The sequence below is a fragment of the Fonsecaea pedrosoi genome, assembly GCF_000835455.1.
Source record: "Fonsecaea pedrosoi CBS 271.37 unplaced genomic scaffold supercont1.2, whole genome shotgun sequence".
In the NCBI taxonomy this organism is placed as follows: domain Eukaryota; kingdom Fungi; phylum Ascomycota; class Eurotiomycetes; order Chaetothyriales; family Herpotrichiellaceae; genus Fonsecaea; species Fonsecaea pedrosoi.
The window spans coordinates 4,300,507-4,320,803 of NW_013550614.1; the positions used below are offsets into that span (position 1 = coordinate 4,300,507).

The window sequence follows — 20,297 nt, forward strand, 5'->3', positions numbered from 1 at the left end:
TATTCACTCCTCATACGCACGGACCTCAAATATGCCACCATAAACGTTCTCATCCCCATTCAGAGCAAGGATTTCGACCCCAATGGCGCTCGTCAGAGGCCCGGCATTGGCCCCGTCTTCCACAAAAGCAATCTCGCGGCGTGTGACATGGTTGTCGTCTTCTTGATAGAGGGTAGATGGTTGACCATCGGCGTCGAGGCGGGCGAGGTCGACCACCCGCCAGGATCGTACACAGAAAGGAATACGGCTTTCCGGATGTCCTCGCAGAACAGATTCCATAGCTAAGACAAGAGTCAGCAAGGCCATCGCACGAGAACAATCACTAACAGAATGTACTAACCATGGTCGAAATCCGTGTCAAAGCTTACCACCAGTCGACCAATTTTGACCGGTGTCTCCCAATATATCCTCAACGCCCGCGCTTCACCCTCGCCCTGTCCACCTGCAGGAACCCAACAGTTCGCTCTCTTGGTTGGGCGAGAAACCCCGTTTCGTACATTTTCAGCTGCCCATGCTTCGACAGGAGGTGTCACTGTCAGCGCGATATTGTGGCCCATCGGTCGACGGACTGGAGTCCATCGTTCGAAAGCGTCAATCCCAATTCCCGCTGGTGGACTCTGGGTGCATTCATGTTCGACAGTCATCATTCCAGATACCCTGTCCAGTGTAGTCGACACGGCGACAGACTCGTTTTCCATCAAGCAGAGAAAGACATACTGATCGTGCGGATTCTCAACCTTGAAGTCAACTTGAACGTCATTCTTGCCACTTGTAAGGCGGATTGTCTCTTCGCCGAGGATGACCTCGGGTGTGTAATTGTATGGTTTCTTGGATCCACGCAGCTGCACGGTGAGCTTCGTGTCTTCGATAGCTTCGACTGTAAGTCGGAAGGACGGAACTGGCCCCTTTGGGAGAGGCAACATTTGAGCCAGACTCCTCGTCAGGACCTTTTGCGGCCCATTTGCTGGAAGCTTGTGCAGCTTGAACTCCGTAGATGCGGTAACCTGACAAGCTCCTTTGACCAAGTCGATCGGGTCATTCAGCTTGTAGCCAGGAATATACTGCCCCGACCGCATCAACTCGAGCTGCAGTAAGTGGATCTTGTCCTTCTGTAAGAGTGCAACGGGATCGACGCCGAGTTTCTGGCAAACAGCAGCTGCCATCCCCAAAGCGTTCCCGTTGTTCCCCGAAGTTGCCATGACTCGAGTGGATCCAAATGCGACATGGGTTGCTGAAATGATCCTGCCACCATACAACAGGTTCGGAATCTGCGAACAAATCATGGTCGACAGGGGGATTTGGTAGACGCCTTTTGAATGCCACTGAGTGCAGCCGTCGATTTCAGAAAAGACTCCATCCGCCGGGTGCAGGTCAATGGACCATCCTCCATAAGAAACTGCGTCCGGATGATAGCGTTGTTCAATGATGTCCTGTTGCTTGATGGTGTACGGGCCCATGAACCTTCGTGACTCTCTTTTGCCTGGGATCATTCCCACCCATTCCAGCGTCAAGTTCTCGGCTTGTGGAAATTTCCCAGAGTTCTTGAAGTAGTTCCAAACCCCATACACAACTCGCCACAGTTCCCACTTGATCTTTTCCGTGTCGTGGACCGTATCCAGCCGTCCTCCATACTCAATCCACCATAACTGGCAGCCCATCTCTTTGACAGTGAAGGTCTTGTACCTGGGGATTTCGCTCTCGATATCCGCAAGAGCATATGAAGGAGCCACATACTTGACGGGTCGGCCAGTGTCCTTCGAGTAGAAATAAATTGAGTGACCAAGCAAATGACCATACTCGGAAGAAGGGGCAAACAACTCCCCAAATTCCTCTTTTAGTTCTGCGCCAATTCTGAAGGGGGCCCCAGCCAGGAACGAAAGAGCACCATCTCCCGTACAATCTGCAAATAGAGCGGCCTTGACTTCGAATTCCAGGGAGGTCTGCGAAGAGAAAGCCCGAGCACGCTCAATTCTGTCTCCATCCTTTTGACAGCCTATCAATGTGCTATTGAGCAACAGTTCGATGTTGGGCTCTGAAATGACCTTGTCCAGGAGCAGACTGTCGAGAATAACAGGGTTACCCTCCGGGTTCCGATACATGTTCTCGGTAAGGATCTCGTCAACGAGGCCACCCTCTCGAGCATATCGATTGTTGTTGAACATGTGCGATGTCGCCCCCAAGATCCATAGCCGTACTTCAGACGAGGCATTTCCTCCCAACACCGGTCTGTCTTGAAGTAGGACCACTCGAAGTCCTTGTCTGGCCGCTGTGACAGCGGTGCACACACCAGAAAGGCCGCCTCCGCATACACACAAGTCAGCATTGAGTTCCTTTCGGCGGAAATCACGGCTTGAAGTCGCTGGTTCCCGAATCAATTCCAGCTCAGGCAACAATCGTGATGGAGCCATATTGGGGTGCGTGCAAGCTCGAAGCAAGTTTACCCGTGGTAAAGCCTAGCAAGAATCAAGTAGACAATATTCCAAGACGCGTAAGAGCCTGTTTCGTGGGTTCTGGCTTGACGCCTGGGGCGAAGTTTGTCGAGATATTCATATTGTCAACATGTCCTCCCTCTTTCCGCTCTCACGCTTGTCCGCTTCACCGAGCGTTCCAGTGTCCACTAGAACTCCACTCTCATAAATAGGCACCTCCATTTGGTGTCTTACTGAGTCCATTCCCGCCGCAAGCTTCACGAAGGGGTAGAGAGAAAGGGCTCGGCGGTTCCGCATCGGCGGTTCCGTCTCCCTCGGAACCATGTCAGTTACATTCTTGGCAGGATACCACGGTACTCAAGTGTCACCACGCGAGTCTCCGAGAGCGGCCGAGGATGCAAGAAGAAGAAGAGGAAGCAGAAGAAGCGATCGCTTGCAAAGTTTCAGGACTGGGTAGAGATGATTGCTGAGGGTTGCAGGGTTGACGGCGAAAGTTTTAAGTCACATGATTGGGATTCATTGGAGCGCATCTCACAAACTCCAACGGGAACTCGATGAACTTCAGCTCGAGGGGAGACTCAGATTATCGCAATGGATGGCACTTCTTCTCTCACCTAATCGGCTGTGCCCCTGACTCATGACATTGATCGACCTGCTGCATAGAGAATGCAAGCAGACTCCCATACGAGCAGTCGCTCATCGCCACTCCCGTCACACAATCCACTTTCGCACGTTTCTCTTACTGTCAAACAGCTGCAGTCTGCCTGTGTGTTCTGCAAAGCTCGAAAGATCCGGTGTGATGGGCAGTTACCTGCGTGCAGTGGCTGCCGCAAGTATGGACGAGCCTCCAGCTGCTCGCTAAACGAGGATGGACAGGGGTTTGAGCGTGACTACGCTACCTACCTTCAGGCCCGCATTCGTCGCTTACAGGTTGCACTCCATAAAGACGGGAACCCGAGGCAACAAGAGAGTGCTCTGCGAAGAGGTCCGGTGCAGGATCAACATGGTCCGGCCGGATTGATGCCATCGTCAGTGGCCGCTTCTATTCAAGGTTCGTTGGTATATGCTGTCGCCCCGTAGACTTCCATGATAATCAGGTTCTTGGTGACTGACATGGACGTCGATAGGTTCTGAACCGGGCGGCAGGCCCAGCCTGGTCCAGAAGTCGCAAATTGACCGACTCATATCCGAGATCGGGGCTTTGCCCATTCTTGCCTCATCTTCAGATCCTTCTTGTCTTGACGGTCCGCACCTGGCGACCATCGTCCTGGCGGCAGCCTCCGAGTCAATCGTTGTGCCTTCAGTCATCGACCTGAACCAGCTGGACGAAATTCGCGCCCTCCTCCCAAGGGTTGAAACCGCCAGAAAGTTGGCGAACCAGTACTTCGCGCGTGTGTATCCACGCCTGCCCTTCTTCTCAGTCCAGGGCTTCTGGACACATTTCAGGCTCGCCTACGACGACTCCACGTCTGGCTCGTCAGTGCAGGACGACACGTTTCATGTCGAAAATCCACCCCGACTAGCTGGCCAGGAGGCAGAAGATGGCCTGAACAGAGTAACAAACATCGGGTATTCGTATTTTACTGTCCTGGTCGTTTGTGCTATCTCGACAGCATCGCTCTCACGCAACGTCGATTCTGTGATCTCGCGTAGTGCAGTTGAGGCCTTCCTGGCAGCCCTGCGCTTTCGTGAGCACGCAGTCCTTCCGAACACAATAGCTGGATTACAGGCAATCCTGTTCCTCATTCAATATGCTACTCTGAATCCGTCACAACTGAATGCCTGGTACTTGGTTGGGGTAGGTATGCGCATCTGCGTCGATCTCGGGTTGCACCAGGATCCCAGTGCTCCATCCCTTCAGATGAGCGCCAGTGTGCTGGAGACGAGACGTCGGTTGTTCTGGTCCATGTATTCATTTGACCGCTCAATCTCCCTCGGCACTGGTCGCCCTTGTGAAATCTCTGACAAGGTCATTCACGTGGATGTGCCCAATTTCAGCATCGGCTCTGAAGCTACCGAGGACGAAATCTTGGGATATAGGCAAAGATATCATGTCCTGAAACTCCAATCACTTGCATATGAAAAGTTGTACATGTCAGAGAGACCGCATAATCCTGCTGGGTTGGTGGTTGAATTGTTGGAGCAGTTCCAGGATTGGGCTCGGGATAACCCTATATCCATGTCGGAACACGCTCGTATTCTGCTAAGGAGCGAGTGGTTGCAGGGTTTGATGCTCCTCTATCGGCCGTGTCGTGCGATCCAAAAAAGGACACCACAAGACCTCCGGGAACTGTGGGATGCGTCCCTCAGCTTCGCAAAGACATACCGTGGATTGGTGGAAGCAAATGAGATCTTTTATGTACAAATCGCGTCAGCAAAGGTCTACACTGCCGGCCTTGCAATCATCCATGCTTACTGGCAATTGCGGTATGTTCAGGATGCAGATGACGACCTGCCAGGAAGCAATCATGAACAAGCCAGCACCGTGGCTTCACTACAATCACTTGATCTGTGGAGCGGAGTTGCAGATGTCAACTTCATGTTAAGATCGCTTTCAGACCGATGGGAGGAGGGCCGTCTTCTGGCTAAAAAATTCGAAAAGTTGAGCACGGCCGCTGTAGAGTTGCTTATGAGGCCGCAGATTAGACAAAGCGAGGATACGATTCAAGAGATGGAGTCGCGCATGCCCAACGAGGTTGTCCAGTTCTGGCGTCATTCGGCTCCGACAAGATTGCATCTTGTTGACATAGATCGAGATCGGGATGGTGCGCGCAATGAGCTGCAAGAACTGATCTCGGAGATCACTAATGTGAAGTCTGCTAGATAGCGTACCACGCAGACGGGACTGCTTTTCTGATATATCGAGGGTCGCAACATGGGAAGGTGTTGTCATTATGTCATCTCGAAATCGCCTTCAAAGTTCAAGGCACTCTCCATGTAGGAAGGCTCCATGGGGTCGAAGTCACCGAAGATGGCCATATCGTCGTATGGCAGTCGTCCAATGTTTCCAAAGTACTGGAAAGTCTCAAACCCTTGGAAAGAGTCCTGGATTTCCAATGAGTTGTGCCAGTCCCATGGATACTCTTCGGGTTGCATGTGACCAGACTCAAGAAGATTGTTGGCGTTAAATATGGTATTTGATGTTGACAGCCCTGAGAACGAGCTTCTAGTGCCAAATGCTCTGCCAGTCTCGTCGTTTGTAGCAGAAGTTTGTTGACGCATGGCCTCCCCTGAGCTCTCTTCTGGAAGAGTTTGGAGGCATTGCATACCATTCGAGTCTGCTCCAGGAGCACGCCATTCGCTTTCCGACCTATGCTGGGCAGCCGCGTATTTGCTAGTGTTCAATGTCAACCATGTATCAATAGCTGCCGATGGTAAATTTTGAGAGGGTTGTGAGCCTGCCCCGCGTGAACGAGACTGTGGAATACCTCTGATCTCCCTCTCCATCACTTCTGATGTCTGTTGCGCTAAAGTGACAAGAATATCCCTTGCGCGGCTGACCTTTGGCCACGTCTTGATCATTTCATTGAGCACACTCTCCCATTGCACTAAGCAGCTCTTTATTGTGGTCCAGTCTCGCTTCGCCTCCACACGAACGTCCGAACAAGTCCGAAGGGCAAACAGAAGAGTGATTCCTGCTGAGAGTTGATATTGGAGATCCAGCCAAGTGAAGCCAGTCAATTTGGTGTTATGTCGAATGAACGCGAGCTGGATAGTATTTTTGCACGCTGCAAGGCAAGTGACGAGTTGGCTAGGGTCGAACTCATGTCGGCTTGGAGATGGTCGATTCAAGAACAAGAGCGTATTGTAGTACCAGTAAGTCCACCAGTCAGAATCCTGAAGGTCGTCGTTCTCCAGCCGTCGACTTGTCTGCAGCCAGTCTTCCAAGCTGGCAGATATTTCGCCGGCCCAGGTATGGAGGCCACCCTCGTTACCTTGGTGATGTGTTTTGGTCGGTCCGTATAGTTTCAGCACCATCTGGCTCTGAATTCTCTGCAAACGCAGCCAGTGCACCACCTGCTCACGTTTACCGATTGATATGGTGGAGCATGGATACTTTACATCGATTGTCTCTTCGGGGAGAGTAAACGGGCGTCCGAGAATAGTGCTCAAGGTCCTGTCGAAGGAATAAGTGACCCAGAACAAACGTCTCTTTGTATCGATCACTCGATCTTCTGTATCAGTCTGAAAGTCGGGATCCTGGGACAGGATTGAAGATTCGCTATGCAGCCCAAGGTCCACACACATCCTCGTGCAGAGTCCAGAAATATACCAGGTCGGTGTTTTGGTCTGGGTGAGCAAAGAGTAGAGAAGCAAAAGTAGAGTACACTGCAACGCTTGTGTGTCCTTCCTTTGCAGAATTACCGGGAGGTCCAGCAGTGCATTCTTAGCATAACTCTCTGCGAGAGCAGCTGTGTGGGAATTACTCCTAGAGAGACAGGAAAGAGAAATGGCAATCACCATTGTGAGCATGAATTGGGGTTTCACGCGTGAAGCACCAGGGTCACCGGTCTGTCGGCTGGTGGAAAGACTCAAAACTTCTTGTAAGAATTCCTCCTCGACCAAGATCGGATACTGAACCTGGAAATGAGAGAAAAATATACGTGTGAGTTCTTGGGTGGTTTCGTAGCCTGGCAAAGTCGCCGGCCCATTAAATGTAGGACATGAAGTGTCGTTGGCAAGCGGTGGACTCTCATGGACAGAGAATGCATCCAAGTTTGGGTCGTTTTGCCGAGCAGTCTCCAGTACAGCTCGTGCAATGTGTAACCCGCTTGAGTCTCCGAGATAGTGTGCTTCGCCTCGAGCACCTCCCAGATCAATCAAATCGGCTTGGATGCTTCCGATTCTACGTTCACGAGGCGCATGTTGGCTAGAGGTTCCCAAGGTGGGATAGACGGCACGACTGCGCTGTGCCGCTTCAGCAGGCGAACCTTCACCGTCATGGGAGGTCTTCGAATGGAGGCTTTCTGCATCTCTGACATGAACTGAATCGTCCGCAAGCAGTCTGTCGTGTTCAAGTTGAAGTTGCTCCAACTGAGATTCTAGGTCACAGATAAATTGTCGAGGAACATTGGCTTTCGCACCTGGGTCGAAGTAGAAGCAGGGAGACTCTGAGCGGACGCATGGGGCGCAGCGTGGACGACCCGTGTCACAGCGTGTTTTCCGCGTCCGACAGCGATTGCAGGCCGGAATAGACTAGGCACAAACCATCAGCAGGAAGAAGGATTCTCATGCATTGGACGCAGCCTACGCGATGCACTGATGCGGTCGTCTGCATCGTCACGGGTGCACATGCTGCGAACACCCATCGGCAACAAAATGTTCGGTCGAGGGACTCTTTGACAAGGGTATGGACTGTTGAGTTCAAGAATTTTCGACTGACCAGGGACGCAGGAAGCCTGCAGGCTCAACTTTCGGATTTCAGACACGTCGAGTAGAGAGGGAGGTCAGTGGCAGGTGTCAATCACCACATACCAATAACCACAGCGGGTACCTAGGATAAACCCCACAAACATGCCCAGCCCATACATGTTTCTCCGCACTCGGTACAGTGCTCCTATCAGGCTTTCCACGTGACTGCGAAACCCATGCGGGCACGTTACTTCGCGAGTGCGCAATTAATATAATTGCGAGTTGCGCCATCATTCGAGACTGGAACCTCGAGTAAAGCCTTCCAATAGGAAAACATGGACCACGATGGTATGCGCGATGCCAACAACGCATCTCTGCCAAGCGTGGACAGCTCTCTCCCTCTCCGCGAATTGGTCGCTCTGATTGGTGGAAGTGTCTATATGCCAGGGCTCTAATCCAAGCTAGGGATAGGTATCTTGTTACTGCACATCTTCGCTTCGAAGTCAAGGCGATAATATCTTCTAGTGGCTCCAGTACAAGTACCTTTGATTCACCCGGCGATCAGCGAAGACCGCATCTTCAGCAGGAATAGTTCACGGAGTACAAGGATCGTCAGGCTCAGGTGGCCCGAACGGCACTGATGCTGGGCAGCCAACATAGGTCCTGAAAAGGCGGAAGGGTGCTTCTGGCCAGCGTGGAGTAATAACATTTGTCGGCTGATTCTAGAAAGAATGACACTGTAGACGCAAAAACTCTGTTTCTCAACAACATGTCCAGGATTAAGGATGATAGACATCACTGACCGTGTGGAAAACTAGCGCGGGAAGATGCTTTCAACTCAATTGCGTCCAGGCTACTAGGGGAGCCTGATGACACCTTAGCATATGAAGCTACTCATCCTCTTCTTCTTCCGCTGCTGCTGCTCGGTCTTGCAGTGCCCTGGGCTTTGCCAGGACTCAGTCTAGCCGCCTCTTGAGTGGCCATTGCGGCACTCCCCTTTTGTCCAACTCCCTTGAGTCCCCCCTGGCCGTTCTTGGTCAACTCCTTTGCGTGCCCTGCGGTCGTCGGACTATTCCAATAGTAGACCACCTGGGCTGCTAGAACCGCGTTCAACGCAAACCCGGCAATAAATCCGTACAAGATCAACTTGTCATCCACTTCTTGAATTGTAGTGTAGATTCGACTGAGACTGCCAAACAAGTAGTTGAAGACGGCAAACGCAGACAACTGGCCTGTTCCACCCTGGCTATAGATCGTGAGGATCTGTGGCAGCTTGCTAGCGATGCTCAGGGCACCAGCACCCGCCTGCAGACTGGTCATTTGTGCATTCGAGACAAGTGTGTCGGAGACCATGAGTGCATACACGGCACTACCGAAAGCCGCTAGAAAGGCACCCGCCTGCGCGCTCTTCTTCGAATAGACCAGAATCAACACGCTAATCACCACGTCTTGAATGGCGATAAGTGCGGTCTCGCCGTATGTGCTGAACGGAAAGCCATTGCGCATGTTATAAGCCAGGGATATGACGAAGCTGGTCGTTTCCAACAAATAACTTGTGAACGATAGTCCCTCTGAGGATTGGGACTTGACGAGTTTGATGATTTGGGGGACTTTCACGACAGATGCCGCGGTGATGATGACAATGCCCAAGGCTTTGGATATGGCCAGGGAAACGCATTCGGGATGGGAGGCGAAATCGAGGTCAAGGAGGAGGGCGCTGTGGCAGCTTTCGCCAAGGAGGTTGATGGCAAGGTCATTGATCGGAGCGGGTAGGTTGTGAGTGATCGGGATAAGGTAGGGTTTTAAAGGGTTGAGGACAAGCTCCTGGACTTGCTCCATCGTGAATATTTGATGCGACTTGACTTGACAAACTGGAGTAATCAGAACTGGAAAGACACGGGTGGTGGTTGTAGTACACTCGAGGGAGAGAAGTCTGTTTTGTTTATGATGCCAGGGTGGCCCGACATTCTCGTGTCGAGGACAATAATGCGGTCACGTGACAGCTTAGGGGCTCAGCCTTGGTTTTTGCATTGACTGATGGTGAGTGAAGACTGTGTTGCACTATTTATATGACAAAATACTTGCTAACTGTTTCAGATGGTCAAACTATTGATACATAGACATTGACATTGTACAACTGTTCAAGGAACCTGCTTTACGCCTTGCGCGACAATTTTGGAGTTGTTACATGGGCAACCTTGTCATCGGCAGCAGCAAGATGATAGGTCGCAAGCTGATCTTGGGTTATCGGTGAGGGTGCCCCAGCGAACTTGTCTTCGCCGTCTGCGTACTTTGGAAACGCGATCACATCTCGTACAGTCGCACTGTTCGTCAACATGGCCATTAGCCGGTCAAATCCCAGGGCAAACCCTGCGTGCGGCGGACAGCCAGAGCGCAACGCCCTTAGTAGATGGCCAAAATCCTGCACACGTTCAGGTTCCATCTTCAGGACCTCCCTGAGAATGAATTCTTGCATAAATTCACGGTGTATACGACAGGAGCCGCCACCAACCTCAACTCCATTAATCACGAGGTCGTAATGATCTCCGATAATGGATAATGGATCCTTCTTGAATGTGGACACCGATAGATCCTGATTTTGCTTAGGAGCCGTGAATGGATGATGCGTCGAGCAGATACCAGCAGACCCACCCTGTCCAGGCTCGGAGTCTTCTGTGGGCGAAAACAAGGGAAAATCCGTTACCCACAGTGCAGAATATCCTGAAGGTGAAGGGATTAGACCTTCGGATATGGCGTGCTGATAGATGTCCCGACGCAGGTCCCCTAGAGCAGTAGATCCACCAGTAAACGGCTTCCCATCGCGGCTACAAAGAATCAGGATGTCGCCCGGTTCGGGATCGAATTCTTCTTCCACTTTGGCTGCGCCTTCATGGCCAAAGCTCGCCAATCCATGCAGCGGTTTCAAGGGATCAAAGACCGCCACTCCGGGAATTCGTGCGCTGTCATTCGTATAGCTCGCTTTCGGCGATGTTTCCAAAAACGTTGTTACAAATTTCTGGCTGTCTGCTGGTTCACATCCCTGCATGCAAATTTTCACCATTTCCACGACGGGATCGTCAAGCGAAGTTACCATGGTCTTCACATTGGGCGAGAGCCAATGATCCACTCGATGAATTTCAGACCCAAGCCGGGTGTCAGGCTTGTCCGAACCAAACCGAGTCATCGCAGCGGTATATGTGAGCTGTGGAAAAGCCAGGTTGTGATATTCCGGATCGGCCGATTCGGACTCGAACTCCGTCGACGACGGCATTTGCAAAGGAGCGATTCCAGGCACGTTGGGCCAGACTGCATGGATGAGTAGCTCTTCCACCGCAGCCATCACGTCGGCACTACTGGCGAAGGCCATCTCGAGATCAAGCTGGGTGAACTCGGGCTGTCTGTCGGCCCGCAGATCCTCATCCCGGAAACATTTGGCAAATTGAAAGTACCTCCAGATTCCCGATGCCATGAGGACCTGTTTATATTGCTGCGGACTTTGTGGTAATGCGTATGCCAAGCCCTTCTTTCTCGTGGGGACAATGAATTCCCGAGCGCCTTCTGGGGTGGACTTGAACAAAAGAGGTGTCTCTATCTCATCGAAATCATTGCTTAGCATATGTTCTCGTATCTTGCCTGCGAGGCGCGAGCGTAATCGAATGCGGCGACGGAGGTCCGAGTCCGTTCTGAATTGAAGGTGTCGCGACTCTGGCGGAAACACTGTATCGCATTTTGCGGTGAGGTCAGATGGAACTCCATTGAGAAATTTGTAAGAATCTGCTCTGATTTCCACGTGAGATATGAGGTCGATGTGTCCAACATAGGGGTCTAGTGTTCGGACAGTAGTATCTGGCTTTTTCTTTTGTGGCGTTGCAGACTCTCCCAAGGGAACCCGCTGGTGTACCTTTTTGGGCCGTTTCAATCGTGGCACAACGGTCCCCGAGATCCGAATGGGTGTATGAGGACGAGCGGCTCTGAAAATGCTCAACTGTCCTTCGGAGACTTCTCCATCACTTGATTCTCTTTCCTCACTAGACTCCTCGGCGTCTATGTGACTTTCCACCGAGGGACTTGCTCCGACCTTCGCAGTGGAAACAGAATGGGGGAAGATAACTTGCACGGCAAGCTCTAAGCGTGGATCGACCAGTTGGATGAAATCGAAGCCCTTGCTAGGCCTGTGGGAAGTAATATAGCCATATAGCTGCACTTGGTTCTGGCTGTCATCATCAGGAGCAGGCGTACTCGGTAATGAATCGACGTCGGTCTGGCATAGTTTTTTCCAGGCTTGACTGGCTCCTTTGGAAGAAGAGATCCCTGCTAGAGTTAGACGCTGGCCAAATCGCTGGTGAGGCACTGTCTTACTGGAGAAGTTGTATCGCCTGATATCGCCGTTACTGGTCTGCAGTCTTGGATCTTGTTGCCGGTCACGTCGGGCGGAAGACGTAGAATATGCAAGTCTCTGAGAAAGACATGGGCTGGTGATGGCGCGTTGGGTGGACGCGAAGCCTGCGCACCACAAATGAGTACGAATATATCTCGATATCTCAATGTAGCTCCGTCGGAGGTGAGCTGAACGTGTAAGCGATCTCTGGACCTCCATCGGCTGCTGCTGCACATTCAAAGACCCATTGATGTGGACAATCCCAAAAGAAGGATTTGAGTTGGAGAACCTGCGCTGATGGTCCGTGTGCGCCAACCTCCAACCGCCGCCTGCGCACAAAATTCTCCGAGTCGCACTCTGTTTTCTTTTCCTTCTTCATCCTTCCAAGTTTTGAACAAGTGAGTCCCTTTGATCCGCGCTTTGACAAGTATATATGCTAACAACGCCTCAGATGATGAAAGCCTAGCGTGTATTATACGATTTGTTTCTGCTGCAGGCGGCAGCAAGCCCTCTCTTCGGAGCTCAAGTGGCATGCTGTTTGAAGTGGTCAGAAAACAATGAGATCGGCGTTCGGCACACCCATCTTGTTACATTTTACGGACGCGATGAGGCATCTCTGACTCTCAATCTTGGAATGGATCTACTCGATTTCCCGCTGATACTTGTGCATGGTGCGCTTTTATCGGACTTTATTTTGCCTCGAGCCGCTCCTGGATCAGCTGTTTGACCGAGTCGACAGTGTCGGTACCGAGTCGAAGCTTTCTTCCATGAATGACCTCCACGCCGCAAGTGCAGCTTTCACCTCCTGCGTCGAGCCTCCGAAAGCGACCCTCACATACCCGCGAAGAGCTCTACTGTCTCCGAAACATTTGCTTGCGGGACAGAGAAGGATCCCAGACTCTTCGAGTAACTTTGAACAAAACTGCTCACTGTCGATGGGCTTTCCCATCTTGTGGAACTTGAGCATTACTGTTGTTCCAGCTCGTGGCTCGGCCCATGAACATGACCAGTTGTGCTCTTCGACAAATCCTTGCAGCAGGCCCAGGTTTGTTTGGCATAACCTGATGTTTCTTGCTAACAACGCGTGAATGCACCTCTCATTCAGGGCCTCTGCAGCAACCACCTCATCTAAAGTTGATGCAATTGTGGACTCAAGACGCCTAGTTCCCCTACAGGCTTCGAGAATGGCTCTGTCTTTCGTCGCAATCCACCCGGCTTTTATTCCTGCTAAACCGTATGCTTTACTTACCCCTCCTGTCACGACGACTTTCTTATAGCCCAGGTTGATCGTTGAGGGTGGAAAATCATCGTCGGATGGCAATATCGAGTGGAAAAGAGGCCTGTAGGTCTCATCCGCCAGAATAGTTATTCCCTTTTCCTCTGCCAATTCAACGAGGGCCTCGAGAGTGGGTTTGGACACTATAGCACCTGTAGGGTCACAAGGACTTTGGATCGCAATCAATTTTGTATTGTCCCTGATCAATGCCTTTAACTCGTCAACATCAACCGCCCACTTTTTCGCTGGGTCTGCGTTCCACCAAGTGACGTCCACGCCCAGAGATGCAGGTATCTTATAGAGCAGTTCATCAACAGGGTGTTGGCAAATGACATGATCCCCAGAGGTCAGCAGCGCGGAGAATACTGTATAGTCTGCAGCAGTGCCTCCGTTGGTAATTATAATATCGTGTTCGGTCACCCCCGCAGAGCGCACAGAGTAGAGGGCTGCCAGGTTTTTCCGTAGATCAATGCTGCCCAAGCCAGTATCGTTCCCTTGAAGCTTTACTTCATGCAGTCTCAGGGCCTTTTCGGAACCCGGTCTGTCCTCTGAGATGTCAAGTAGTTCAGACAAGGAGATGTTTGAGGCGGCCGATGATGAAAGGTCGTGTTTGGCTGAGGACAGATACTTTTCGTTCCACTGTTCACGTTGTCAGTGAGAGCATTGTTCGACGAACTGCTGGTAAGTCCTACCTCGATGGCTTCAAGCCGCTGAAACCCGGCCATGCTTCTTGTTGGAACGACACAAACCGTGTGCGTACTCGATTGAGAATGATTAGATGACGGTGCCGTAAGAACAAATGTCTGAAAAGACTGCTCTGTACGACTGAATTCTTTTCATTTCCAACTGCGGTGTCGCGGAAATACCGATCCGCCGAGTACATAGTCAACAGCTCCCCACCTTGACCAAGTGCATATGTGACATCTCCAACACTTTGCCCCGACCTCGTATCTCGTACCTTAATTGACTAGCTGACTACTCAGTACCTAGTGGTACCCTTAGTCTTAGCCCCCGGACTGGATGATGCCACGAGTGCCAATAACTGCCGGTAGCTCACGATTACAACGATTGGGTGCAAGCTTACAGCCCGTCCTTAACTGGATAAAGCTCGGCCCATTGGTCCTGTGCTCAAAGGCCAATCCCCGGTATCAGGTCTCCCGTCCCCGCCCGTACCGTACAGGAACGTGCCAGCAGTTGTGCATCGTGCTGTTGCAACTTGTGTTGTGCTGCGACGTTTGGACCTTTCTAGTTCAGATCCCTCCCCTTCCCGCGGCGAACTGCAATGGTGTGATATCTTTCGACTCCCATCCTACATACTCTGTCGCATGTCCCTCCTATCATTCTTGTACCGACTGTCGCCCTACCTAACGTTCTACCCTCGAGGTTTCTGCCGCCTTGACTGGACAAGCTTCCGTTGACAGGCACCAGCCACACGATCTATCACCTCCACACCTGCACAGCGGACGATATCGCCCAGTCCATCCTCAATGAACCTCCATGGCATTGCCGCCGCCCTATTACTCGTCGCACCGGCATTGCTGGCGACGGCCTATCTCAATGATACTTCGCGGGCATTGATGCACGATCCCTTCCTCGATCTTGTCGACGGTTGCCCTCCATGTCCTCGATGCTTCGACTGCCACTACGACGAATTCAAATGCCTACAGTTTGCGAGCTGCAGCAGTGCCAACGGGAAATGCGTGTGTCCCCCTGGCTTCGGGGGAGATGACTGCGCGGAGCCGCTGTGCGGTTCCCTGGTCGATGGCAAGAATAGATCACCAAGAAGAGGCGATAAGTGCGACTGCAGAGATGGCTGGGAGGGAATCAACTGCAACGTGTGCACTTCCAATGAGGCATGTAACGCAATGATGCCACTGGGCCAGGGTGGGGTTTGTTACAAAAAAGGTGCTTTGGTCCACGAAAACTACCAGGTGTGCAATGTTACCAACAAGGCCATTCTGGACCAGATCGATCCGCGCATACCAGAGGTTACCTTCTCCTGCAACGCTGAAGACGCTACCTGCAACTTCCAGTTCTGGGTGGATCAAAAGGAATCGTTCTACTGTGCTCTCGACAATTGCACTTCCACATATCAAGACACGAATGTTCGCAATACGACAAAATATCAATGTCAAAACATAAAGTGCTCTTGCATACCAGATCGGTTCTTGTGTGGCGAAGATGGCTCCGTCAACATCGACGAGTTCTTGGAGCAAGAGATCAAGGGTCCAGCTTCCTTCTACTCGCAGCATACCTATGGCGGTAGCTCTAAGGATGGCAGTCGTTTCGAAGAGCCGGCCATGAACAACTTGATATCTATGATATTCGGCGATGAGTATATCTCACTTCAGTGTCGGGCAGGCGAATGCCTGTATGAGACGGAGGTGCCTGGATATACAAGACCTATCAAAGAGATCAACACCCCTTTGATTGCAGGAATCATCGCCGGTTGCGCCCTCTTTGTCGTTGCCGTCACACTCATATCGTGGTACCTCTCGAGAAGAGCAGCGCTCAAGCGATGGGGAGCCATTCGACTAGGTGAAAATGGTGAAAATGATGCCTCGCTATCGATGATCAACCACACCCCGATGTCTTTACAATTTGAGAACGTCTCTTATGGTCTGAAAGGAAAAGAAATCCTCTCTGGCATCTCTGGCATTGCCCACCCAGGTCAACTCACAGCCATCATGGGTGCGTCCGGCGCAGGCAAGTCTACGTTTCTCGATATTCTGGCTCGCAAAAACAAACGTGGGACTGTCTTGGGCCATATGTATGTCAATGGCGAGAAGATTCTCGACGGGGAATACCGAAACGTGGTGGGCTACGTCGACCAGGAGGACACCCTTTTGCCAACTCTGACTGTCCATGAGACCATTTCCACCAGCGCTCTCCTACGACTACCAGCTGATATGGGCATTTCTGTCAAGGAGCAGCGAGTTATCGAAGTTATGCAGCAACTCGGCATTTATCACATCAAAGACCAAGTGATTGGCTCGGAGGAAGGAAATGGTCGAGGTATTTCCGGTGGCGAAAAGCGACGGGTTGGTATTGCTTGCGAGCTTGTGACAAGCCCAAGTATTCTCTTCCTCGATGAGCCAACCAGCGGACTCGACGCCTTCAACGCTTTCAACGTAGTTGAATGTCTAGTCACATTGGCCAAAACATACAACCGGACCGTCATTTTCACCATTCATCAACCTCGCTCCAACATCGTAGCTCTTTTCGACCAACTCATTCTTCTTGCCAAAGGTCAAACCGTCTACTCTGGTCCCTTTTCAAGCTGTCAATCATATTTTGATCATATTGGTTACTCCTGTCCGCCGGGCTTCAATATCGCGGACTATCTGGTGGACCTGACAATGCACGCCAGTATTCCACGTTCTCCCATATTCGAGGACGTTCCGAAGGATTTGCTCGACCGAGACATCCCGGGAACCGAATCCAGCAGCACGCGGGCTGTGAAGTCCATTGCAAGTGTTTCAAACGTGAGCATGGAAAGCCCACGCGAACCCTCGACTCGAATAAAACCAAAGAGGAGGATATCCCTGAAACAAAAGCAGGACCGGCAATTGTTTACTCGAAAGAAAGCTTCTGGGAGCGAAACTCCGCCAACACCAAAGACTGATGATGAAGACACTATAATGGGAAGGGCAACTGGCAGCATGCGGAGCTGGCTACCCCTGTCGAAGAGAGATGGGTCGAACCCGCCACCCCTTTTGGAGGATCCTGACGACATACCACCAGACGCCAACACCGACCTCGACATTCTGGTGACCAGTTTCAAGAACTCAGATGTCGCTCAGACGATCCATGACGAAATCACAGCTTCAATACAAGCTGCATCGGCGGCAAATGGCCACGGTGGAGAAGACGCTGTGAACGAGCCCGTGACAGGCTCGATTAAAGGCTTCCGGCGAGTCAGCCTTCCAAGACAGTTTTTGATCCTATCCAGGCGGACATGGCGGAACCTGTATCGCAACCCTATCCTGATGCTGACGCACTATGCTGTTGCTATTCTGCTAGCGGTATTGTCAGGATGGCTCTTTTACGGCGTCACGGATGACATTGGCGGGTTCCAAAATCGACTAGGTCTCTTCTTCTTCCTGCTGGCATTGTTCGGTTTCAGCGGCCTGACAAGCTTGAACGTCTTCAGCGCAGAGCGGTTGATCTTCGTTCGAGAACGTGCCAATGGATACTACTCCCCGATCACTTACTATGCCGCGAAGCTGCTCTTCGACATTGTACCGCTCCGACTCATCCCACCTATCATCATGGGCATCATCATCTATCCAATGTCTGGACTTCTCCCGAAGTGGGGCGTTTTCTTCACCTTTATACTAATATTGGTGCTCTTCAACTTGGCTGCGGCGGCAATCTGCTTGACGATTGGTATCGTGTTCAAAGATCCCGCTGTCGCCAACTTGATTGGTAGCTTGGTGATGCTGTTCAGTTTGTTGTTTGCGGGCTTGCTCCTCAATCTCAACCATGATAGCATCCAAAAAGCAGCACAGTGGCTGCAGATGGTAAGTGTCGGTCATGATCCCTTGGTAGTGGTTGTGCTAACGGTCGACACAGTTATCCATCTTCCACTACGGCTACGAGGCTCTAATCGTAAACGAGGTTGCAAAGCTGCGTCTCAAAGACCACCGGTATGGCCTGGACATCGAGGTACCCGGAGCCAGCATTCTCAGCGCCTTTGGGTTCGACAATCTGGCCCTGTGGAACGATGTCATTGGCCTGGGCGTCTTTGCAGGAGCATTCATCATCATCGCATACATAGCCATGCATTTCCTGCTTGTTGAGAAGAGGTGAAGAAAGTAATGAGGGGATTGTCTGACGATATCTCATTGTTATTGGAGAATCTTGCATTTGCTGGCGTCCGAGGTACATAAATAGATGAGTTTGGTGGGAAACCGATCAGGGAGGCTGTAAATAACGCATATACATATACGACTAATATGATTTGGACTCCAATATCTTGCGCGAGCCTTTGCAGGTTGTAGGATTTCTCCGATATTATGAGGGCCGGCCAATCTCGGAACCGTGCGTCTCGAAACGCAGGGTATGAGACCGACTGCCGCTGCCCGATCTCGGAGATGGTCATTATGCGGGGAGCCGGACCCGAAATCTCCATCCGTCGTTCTTCGGCAACTCAACTCCTGAAGTCCTGACCAAACTTGAAAACAAACTTATTGTCACAACACGGGTGTGGATCACTAATTGGCAATTGAAGCTCGAGCATTCTTCCTCAGTTTTCTCAAGAAGGACGGATACAATGACTGTCCCTTTTCGCGCGTGTTCTCGCTGCTGCTTCGCATCGGTAGCGACGGGCAGCGGTGCCCGCCTCGGAACAACCACCTCGCGAAGCTTCTCCTCGTCTCGGACGAGACTGAGCTCACCGCCAGCGGATCCAAAGGCCATAACTGAAGCTTTTCTGTCCAAGTTCTCCAAGGGACAGACGTTCGTGCGCCATCAGCTGCTGGATGCGAATCAGATCCGCCTCTTCTCTCTCACTCTGAACCGACCTCATCTGTGGCCGACTAGCTCTACCAAAACGCTCGAGGAGGCGGAGCCTGTCGAGGGCACTCCGATCCCCCCAGCTTATCACATATGCTACTTTACGCCAGCTCAACTACCGGGAATATTGGGGCTCGATGGCACGGACGCGAGTTTCAACCCCGACGCTCCCTTCACGAGACGCATGTGGGCAGGCGGATCATGTCACTGGCCCGGTGCTGATCCCAGCTCAAAGAACCAGGCGCTCTTGGTGGTGGGTGATACCGTCACCGAGGTCACCAAGGTCTTGAGCTGCGAGCCCAAGGTCATTGGCAAGACGGGGGAGAGCATGTTGCTCGTGGGCGTGGAGAAGGAATTCCGCAATGGGAAAGATGAGCTGTGCGTCCTGGACCGGAGGAATTGGGTTTTCCGGGTCGCCCTCGACCCTTCCAAACCTGCTCCACTGGTTCCCAAGCCCAAGGAATTGTCACAGGGGGAGCTCGACAAGAGCGTCGAGGGGAAACTCTGGCGGGAATATAGTCGCGATGAAGCAACGCTATTCCGATTCTCGGCGTTGACGTTCAACGCGCATAGAATTCACTACGACAAGCCTTGGGCAACAGATGTGGAGGGTCACAGGAACGTGGTCGTCCACGGTCCGATGAATCTACTCGCCATGTTGGATCTTTGGCGAGACGAGGCCAGTGTTGTCCGAGGGCAGGGTATACATTATCCCCAGATGATCGAGTATCGGGCTACGAGCCCTGTATACGGCAGGGAGCCTTACCGGGTGATGATGAACCAGGAGGCGGTGGGAAAGAAGGAGGCAGAGACGAGGGTGGTGAGTAACGATGGGACGGTGTGCATGAAGGGGACTGTGAGGGATTGGCCTTCGAGCAACTAAGGGCGCAGCCCCCACCGACAAAAAAAACAAATTGAGTAATCGGTGTGAAGAGATCCTCGACGGCCTCTTACGACGGTGGCTGTTTGGCTTGTGTCGCTCACCAACCCGAAATGGGAGCGGAGATTCGACGTCTCTTCGGGATGAGCCATCTAGGCACAAGGATTCTGTTGGGGCAAGTGGCTGAAAGTCGTCGATAGCAAGGGCATGGCAGAGATTCGTTGTGGATACGGCGGCTTTGACCTGCCTGTTTGGTTTGTTCTTCGAGGAGCTGGTTCTGAGGAGGGTTGAGGAGGGTGCATGAGGGTGTTGGTGATGGAGGTGAAGAACGGAGAGGCGCAGGTGCGCAGGTGGAGATGGAAATGCTCAATCCAGTCCGAGTAGTTTGTTGGGTACTAGCCAGACACTCAGAGCATGACGGGCGTAGAGGAAAGAGCCTAAAAAGCCCAAAGACCCTGAATCCAA

General features: G+C 51.9%; 8 protein-coding genes across 8 annotated transcripts; 3 read left to right on the forward strand and 5 right to left on the reverse strand.

Moving 5' to 3' along the window:
• Window positions 1–3: 3 nt before the first annotated feature.
• Window positions 4–2,408, reverse strand: Z517_03521 (uncharacterized protein; the record flags this gene model as incomplete). The annotated part of the gene is made up of 2 exons (XM_013432625.1): window positions 4–281; window positions 341–2,408. The coding sequence occupies 2 exons, from the start codon at window positions 2,406–2,408 to the stop codon at window positions 4–6; spliced, it is 2,346 nt and encodes a 781-aa protein (XP_013288079.1).
• A 687-nt stretch (window positions 2,409–3,095) lies between these two features.
• On the forward strand, window positions 3,096–5,256 carry Z517_03522 (uncharacterized protein; the record flags this gene model as incomplete). The annotated part of the gene is made up of 2 exons (XM_013432626.1): window positions 3,096–3,480; window positions 3,557–5,256. 2 exons carry the CDS (start codon window positions 3,096–3,098, stop codon window positions 5,254–5,256), a joined length of 2,085 nt encoding a protein of 694 aa, XP_013288080.1.
• Window positions 5,257–5,321: 65 nt separating this feature from the next.
• Z517_03523 (uncharacterized protein) lies at window positions 5,322–7,723 on the reverse strand (the record flags this gene model as incomplete). Its single annotated transcript, XM_013432627.1, has 2 exons — window positions 5,322–7,513; window positions 7,681–7,723. The coding sequence occupies 2 exons, from the start codon at window positions 7,721–7,723 to the stop codon at window positions 5,322–5,324; spliced, it is 2,235 nt and encodes a 744-aa protein (XP_013288081.1).
• A 952-nt stretch (window positions 7,724–8,675) lies between these two features.
• Z517_03524 (uncharacterized protein) lies at window positions 8,676–9,620 on the reverse strand (the record flags this gene model as incomplete). Its single annotated transcript, XM_013432628.1, has 1 exon — window positions 8,676–9,620. One exon carries the CDS (start codon window positions 9,618–9,620, stop codon window positions 8,676–8,678), a length of 945 nt encoding a protein of 314 aa, XP_013288082.1.
• Window positions 9,621–9,936: 316 nt separating this feature from the next.
• Z517_03525 (aspartate-tRNA ligase) lies at window positions 9,937–12,378 on the reverse strand (the record flags this gene model as incomplete). The annotated part of the gene is made up of 1 exon (XM_013432629.1): window positions 9,937–12,378. The coding sequence occupies one exon, from the start codon at window positions 12,376–12,378 to the stop codon at window positions 9,937–9,939; it is 2,442 nt and encodes an 813-aa protein (XP_013288083.1).
• Window positions 12,379–12,874: 496 nt separating this feature from the next.
• Z517_03526 (uncharacterized protein) lies at window positions 12,875–14,160 on the reverse strand (the record flags this gene model as incomplete). Its single annotated transcript, XM_013432630.1, has 2 exons — window positions 12,875–14,074; window positions 14,128–14,160. 2 exons carry the CDS (start codon window positions 14,158–14,160, stop codon window positions 12,875–12,877), a joined length of 1,233 nt encoding a protein of 410 aa, XP_013288084.1.
• A 762-nt stretch (window positions 14,161–14,922) lies between these two features.
• On the forward strand, window positions 14,923–18,247 carry Z517_03527 (uncharacterized protein; the record flags this gene model as incomplete). The annotated part of the gene is made up of 2 exons (XM_013432631.1): window positions 14,923–17,958; window positions 18,011–18,247. The coding sequence occupies 2 exons, from the start codon at window positions 14,923–14,925 to the stop codon at window positions 18,245–18,247; spliced, it is 3,273 nt and encodes a 1,090-aa protein (XP_013288085.1).
• Window positions 18,248–18,710: 463 nt separating this feature from the next.
• On the forward strand, window positions 18,711–19,835 carry Z517_03528 (uncharacterized protein; the record flags this gene model as incomplete). Its single annotated transcript, XM_013432632.1, has 1 exon — window positions 18,711–19,835. The coding sequence occupies one exon, from the start codon at window positions 18,711–18,713 to the stop codon at window positions 19,833–19,835; it is 1,125 nt and encodes a 374-aa protein (XP_013288086.1).
• Window positions 19,836–20,297: the final 462 nt, after the last annotated feature.